General features: G+C 59.0%; 1 protein-coding gene across 1 annotated transcript; it reads left to right on the top strand.

Annotated features, from left to right (window-relative positions):
• Positions 1 to 501: 501 nt before the first annotated feature.
• Positions 502 to 6,447, top strand: CHLRE_04g233302v5 (uncharacterized protein). Its single transcript, XM_043062124.1, has 14 exons — positions 502 to 1,035; positions 1,116 to 1,227; positions 1,382 to 1,481; positions 1,667 to 1,757; positions 1,904 to 2,095; positions 2,248 to 2,337; positions 2,597 to 2,690; positions 2,933 to 3,027; positions 3,401 to 3,450; positions 3,591 to 3,688; positions 3,845 to 3,942; positions 4,123 to 4,680; positions 4,885 to 4,999; positions 5,185 to 6,447. Exons 1-14 carry the CDS (start codon positions 886 to 888, stop codon positions 5,379 to 5,381), a joined length of 2,040 nt encoding a protein of 679 aa, XP_042925476.1. The 5' UTR covers positions 502 to 885; the 3' UTR covers positions 5,382 to 6,447.
• Positions 6,448 to 6,451: the final 4 nt, after the last annotated feature.

The raw sequence follows: 6,451 nt of genomic DNA, 5'->3' as shown, positions 1-6,451 counted from the left end.
CCTACGTGCTCGCTGGCGGCTTGGCCGGGCGGGCCCGCCCAACCGACCTCATCCTGGCGTCTGCGCACGCCAGTGCAATGTCGGTGCAGACACTCCGCCACTTGCGGGTGCCGCGCAGTCCGAGCGGCTTCACAGCGCGGCCGCAAGGGAGTCGAAGGCGACTGGGCCCATCGCGCCACGCAGTGCACTGCCTGGTCGCGCTGCGGGCCCGTCACTAGGGCAAGCACTAGGGTGGTTTCTCAATTCTCGCAGGCCTACGAACTCCCTTAACCAAGTCCACTGTCATGATGCGTTTCAACGTTACGTATAAAACTGTCTGTGAAGTTTGCGCCCCCCTCCGGCGCTCGATGCGACCGCAATGGCTATTGCCCCTCCCCCTTCGGGAGAAGGGGCAAGCCAACGTGTCGCAGCTATCACGGCGCCCAAGTATGGGCACACGAGATGGGCGACAGTTGGCCATACATCTGCGGCAAAACGTGCACTTGCGACACTTACTTACATCCTGATTAGATGGTTTCCCCATACACTTCGTCGAAAACACGAGAACTTTGCGAAACGTAGACCAGGTTACTTGGTTCTATATAAACAGTACTCAAACGTACTCCTGCGCACGCTGCTGATATTATCATAGGTAACCGCGTTCTATCACGCCGCATCGGGTCCAGGTTGTCAATTAAGCTCCAGCTCAATTAAGCGGGCTGTTCACAGCGGTCGGGTATTGCGCGCAAGTGCTGCTGTAAGTGGAGTCGTTTCAGTCCTCCCGAGTCGTTTCAAGCCATCCCGGACTCAGCGGACCTTACTGTTGCCACATTTCGGAGCCATCGGAAGTGCGCCTTTCCTAGTACCCGGTCGACTGGTCTGTCACATATTTGTCCGTTCTTGGTCATGGAGGAAGACGCGGTGGTAGCCCCTGTGCACGAGCCCCTTTCCGGCAAATTGGTGAACGAACCGCACCGCAAGCTGCGCGTTTGCGTGCTTCACGCTTCTCTGGAGGGCAGCTGTTCTACGTTTAAGGATGTTGATCCGCACGCGAAGGTGCGCTGTGTCGGGAGGACCTCACCTCTGCGTTCAAGGGGAACGGAGCGTGTGCTGACATGCAGTGTATGTGCACACAGCCGGAGGCGTACGACCCGCATGGGCGCTACGAGTGGAGTGCTGCGTTCCTGCGCAAGGCGACGTCAGTGGCTCAGCTTTTGGAGCTGGTGCCAGAAGTCATACAGCAGGGCAGTGAGTGCGGCTGCCTACTACCAGTAGTCTGACTTGAATGCGTGCACCCGGGATCAAAACTGGTACGGGCATTGGCTTACTGCCCAGGGTAGACGATGTAGGCACCACTGGATACTCTGAGTACCGTAGTGTGCGCAATGTATGTGCCCAGCAGGCGCCGGGGTTAAGGCGACGCCCGATGTGTTCCTCAACCTGTGTGATGGCGGCTGGGATGAGGACCGCGCCGGCAAGGAGGTCGTGGAGGCTCTGGAGCGGTGAGAGTGGGAGTAGGGTGAACATATGCAACATGAAGCACAGCCACTGGTTCCGACATCCGTGCATGTGCCAAAGAAGCAACCGGTGTGTCATGGGGCACTCATGGGACAAAGCTTCGGCCATAGGCAGGGCTGTTATACTCATGGACCAGAGCTTACCCGGTCTCCTTCGGTGCTTGCTACAGGCTCAACCTACCGTACACGGGCGCCAACGCGGCTTTTTATGAGCCATCTAAAATAGAAATGAAAATGGCGGCGCACTACTACGGAGTGAAGGTGGGCAGACGCAGGGAAATAGAAGTGGCTGGTATAGCTGGGATGTGTGACTAATGACATTACGCGTGTAGATGAGGGCACAAAGCTGGGCCACCCGTGGCTTGGCACGTTGTAGCACCAGTGCGGCTGCTCTTACGCCCTCACAGGTGCCAGCTTGGGTGCACATCCAGTGCGGTGTTGGGCGGCGGGGCGTGGAGGCGGGTCTGGAGGCTGTGCTGGCGCCCCCCTCGCGTGGTGGCCTGCGTTTCCCGCTCATTGTCAAGCACCCCAGCGGCTACGGCTCTGTGGGCATGACTAAGGACTCCAAGGTGCACAACGAGGAGCAGCTCCGCGCACAGGTGAGCAGATTATTGGTGTGGAGGGAAGGTTGTCGTGTACGTGAACATGCACATTCCTGGTTTGCGGGGTTCCAGGTCATTTGCCTGTCATCCTGCAAATCTCCCATAATGCATTGTGCTTCAGGAGCGCTTAAGCACGCGCATACCTGTAGGTGGCACGCTTTGTGGGCAGCTTTGGCGGCGCGCTGGTGGAGGAGTTCATCCAGGGCCGCGAGTTCACGGTACTCGTGGTGGAGGAGCCGGTGAGACAGGAGGTGGTGCAGGGGTGGGGCTCACAGGCTTTGCATCTGTCCTGTCGGCAAGCAGTGCGAAACCGGAGACCCTGGTTGACAAATGTGATTGGACGGACACTGGTACCGTATATCGGAGGGATGTGGACACAAGCACGAGGGCAGAGTGGCTTCAACATGGGTACAGGGGAGCTGACTGCCGCGCACGGACCGCCTGTGACTCAAGAGTTGCCTTCCGACAGAACGTGGATGCCATTTATTTGTGTCGCAGGGTGCTGCTGCTGACGTGGGCGGCGATACGGACCCGGACCTTACCTCGTTCCGTCCCGTGGCATACACACCCGTGGAGTGCGCCTTTGGCCCGGGTGAGATGAATTGGTGGAGGCAGGGCTGAGGCTAGAAGCCAGTAAGGCAACGGTTTTGCACAAATCATGGTAAGGGTGTTGCAGGGCGCCGCAAGGCTCGTGAAGGAATACGGGAACAGGCACTTCGGGACAATCCAATGCAGGCGGCATGCGGAAACGCGCTCCAGCCTTCAAGTGCAACTGTTCGCATCCCAGGCTGGGAATCGCCAACCACGTATGCTAATGACTCTGATGTCCTGTAGGCGAGGACTTCAAGCACTTTGACCTCAAATGGACCGACTACGAGTCACTGTCCTGGCGGCCATGTGCAGACCAGGAGCTGTCGGAGAGGCTCAAGGTGTGTGTGTGTGTGGGGGGGGGTGCGAGGTAGCTGGAAGGGAACACATGCGATGGGGCGGGGCGGGGCGGGTCGTGGTGGCGAACCTAGAACTGCAGGGAGGAGCGGGAACAGCTGGGGCGGCACGGAAGGCGTAGGATGCAGCTGGGCTAGATCGAGTGGAACATGTCACTCAAGGGCCGTAGGGAGGCCCTGCCATCGTCTTCTGTATGGGATGGTGTGGGGCGGCCTGGGAGCATACCCCAAACAGGCATTGGGTCCTGAGTGGGCAATTCATGGTATGGCACTTAGTCGATTGGAAACTGGCATGTCTATGCATGATGCCCTGGTGACTTTCATTCATGCCACTGCAACATGTATCCCATCTGAGCAGGTGGCAGCATGCGACACGTTTCGGGCGACTCGCGGTGTCAGCTACGGAAGGTGTGCCGCCCAATGTAGTGTTGGGTCCAGCGCTTGATTTCATGCCGGCATGCCCATGCTGCGCTCCCGCGTTTATGGCCTGTCCTCACCTCCACGGCCAACCTGTGCGGCCGTTCATTCCTGCACACGTGCCGCCCCAGGTGTGACTTCCGGGTGGACGGCGCCGGGGAGATTTACCTGCTGGAGATCAACCCCAACTGCGGCGTGCTGTACCCACCCGGGCTGCACGGCTCGGCAGGTGCGTGTGGGGCTGTGGGTGCATTGTGGAGTGTGCACGTGCCGCACACACGTTGTGGCATGGGCGGTAAACGACGCCTCACAAGTGCTCCCCGACAAACCTGCTCGCCACCCTGCAACCTGCTCACCCTCCCACCTCCGCCTTGCTGTCCGGCAGACTATATCCTGTCTCTGGACCCAGAGCACGACCACGCACACTTCCTGGCCACCATCTTCGCCACAGCTATCTCACGCCACAGCATGCGCCAGCCCAAGGTAGGCTGTGAGGTTCAGGTCCTGCGGGCAGCTTGCTGCAGGTGCTTTCGTACAGGTCTTGCATTTGTTTTGTACCTGCTTTGAGGTCTGCTATGAGGATGCCTACTGCTGAGGTCGACAAGATACACGGCCACCAACTTCTAGCCTAACCTGATGTGGCCCAACACGGACAATGCCCAGGTGGCACCCGTGTTCTTTCGGTGCCCACCCCGCTCTGTGCCGACGCCCATGGCGGCGCGGCCTCAGCATCATCAGCAGCAGCCGAATGGAGTGGAGGAGGATGCGCCGGGGACGCCAAGTTGCGAGGCGGCCGCGACTTCGGCGGCCGCTGCCGTAACCGCGGTGACGGCGGCTCTCACCCTGGAGGACCATACGGATGGAGTCGTGACTGCCACCGCCAGTAGCGGCAGTGACAGCGGTAGCAACAGCAGCACAGCAAGTGGCTCGAGCAGCCCCTCGCGGATCTCCAAGGGCAGTGGGGCATCTGCGGTCAATGGCGCCGCGGGCGGCGGCAAGGGCTTGCAGGCGGCAGCGGCTGGCTCAGACGCGGCTGACGGGGTCGGCGCTGGCGGCTGGGGCCTGGTTGCGCTCGTGCCCATCCGGGCGGGTGAGGTGGTACAGCGAAACGAGCAGCGTCCAGTGGTGCTGGCCAGCAGCGGCTTTGTGAAGCGCAGCTGGCCGGTGGGCTCGCGGCAGAGGGAGTGGTTTGAGGCGTACGCATACCCCATCGGCGACGAGGTGCGTTACAACGGTACCGGGCGGGGCCTGACGCCGCCAAGGGATCACTGTTAACCTTTAACAATGGGTTATAAGGTGTTTGGAGTACACTAGCGGTCTAGCGCTGTAGTCAAACATCAGAAGCTCCGCCTTCCTGTGAGGTGATCCTCTCTGGTCAGCACTCCTGCAGCTGTGTGTGATCATGTATGTCGCTCCTGCTCCCAGGTGTATGTGACCTGGTCGGACGACCCCACCTCGTGGGCGCCACTCAACCACTCGTGTGACCCCAACTGCTGGCTGCGCGGTCTGGATCTGGTGGCACGTCGCAGCATCGCGCCGGGTGGGTGTGGGACAGGAATTATGGGCTGTGTTTGGTGGTGAGGACCACATGCAGCGATGCACGCGGCTGTGTGCTTTAAGCTAAGAGGGTACTGCACATGCCTCAGGCGTGGCTCACGTCATGCCAGCCACGCTTGCAAACAATGTCCCCATGCCCGCCGTGTTGCGCTCGTCCTCACCTCACAGGCGAGCAGATCACAGCGGACTACGCCACCTTCTGCGCCGGGCCCGACATGGCGGCCTTTGCGTGCGACTGCGGCGCGAGCTGCTGCCGGCGCCGCGTCACAGGCGGGGACTACCTTCAGCCCTGGGTGGGCGAGCGCTACGGGCAGCATGTGAGCCCCTTCGTGGCCGCAGTGCGGAAGCGGGCGGGGCTTGCTTGATGTGGTGCCCGAGGAGCGCGTTGGTGAGGGCCTCGTGAGGGCGGCGGGCCATGGCGCTACTTGAGCCTGTGATGCTTAAGCCGGGCGCTTACACGGCTGTGCTCGTGTGAGTCTGTATGCGCGCTGCAATCTTTGGTTGGCCTGTTGTGTAGGGTAGATACTAGATAGGCACTGTTTGGGGGTTTTGATTATGAAAGCAAGCTGCGGAACCTCGTGGCCAAGTTACGACGATAATAGTGTGTATTTATGTATATGTGTTTACCCTGCATGGTATTTTTGCTAGCACGTGTGTTTTGAAGCTCGGATTCTCGGACGGGAATGCCTTCTCGATCACTGCGAGGTGCTCCGAGGCAGTAGGGATTGCTGCATGAAGGGTGTACTGCTCCGGACCGTCAGGACATGCGCTGATTGAACAAGCTAGCTCATATATGCGTGATTTTGTTGCTTACAAGCACGTTTATCACACTTATGCGGTTCAGAGTAGGACTCTGGGAGGGACAGAAGCTAGCTGCCAAGCAACGGAAGTTAGCTGCCTTCCTTTCCTCGGCTCAACCAGTTGCGAAACACATAGATGGCCTAGCTGATTATCCTACCCTTGCCTGCGGACTACGAAGAGTTCGTGGGGCCACATGGACTAGTCGACGCCATGTAAGTGCTGGTGACATGCACGGCACGGGACATGGGCTACTGTTGGTCATGCATGTGTGCGTGGCATTCATTGAGTATCTTAAAATGTGTATGAATGATCAACGGGTTGTATCCGGTCACAACTGTGGGCTGTGGGGGCAGGTCTCAGCAGGTCTCAGTGTGCTCAAGCTATCAGTTGAAGTGCGAGATACCAGGAACGGTGCTTACAAGTATTGCAGATTCATTCATACGGTGCGGCATGTACAATTTGGACAATCTCGGTATTCGCGCGAAACTGCACCGGTAGACAAAATGTGGCGTCTCACATTGTGCAAGGATCGTGCAGTCAAATCTTGATAGGCATGCACAATCTAGTGCGGATTGAACATCCAGATAATACATGCGAGGTCGCATTCGAGTTCGAAGTTATCTTAACCTAGCCC

Source organism: Chlamydomonas reinhardtii, chromosome 4 (assembly GCF_000002595.2).
Source record: "Chlamydomonas reinhardtii strain CC-503 cw92 mt+ chromosome 4, whole genome shotgun sequence".
NCBI lineage: Eukaryota > Viridiplantae > Chlorophyta > Chlorophyceae > Chlamydomonadales > Chlamydomonadaceae > Chlamydomonas > Chlamydomonas reinhardtii.
Note: the sequence above shows the minus strand (reverse complement) of the source record. Positions and strands in the feature narration are given on the sequence as shown.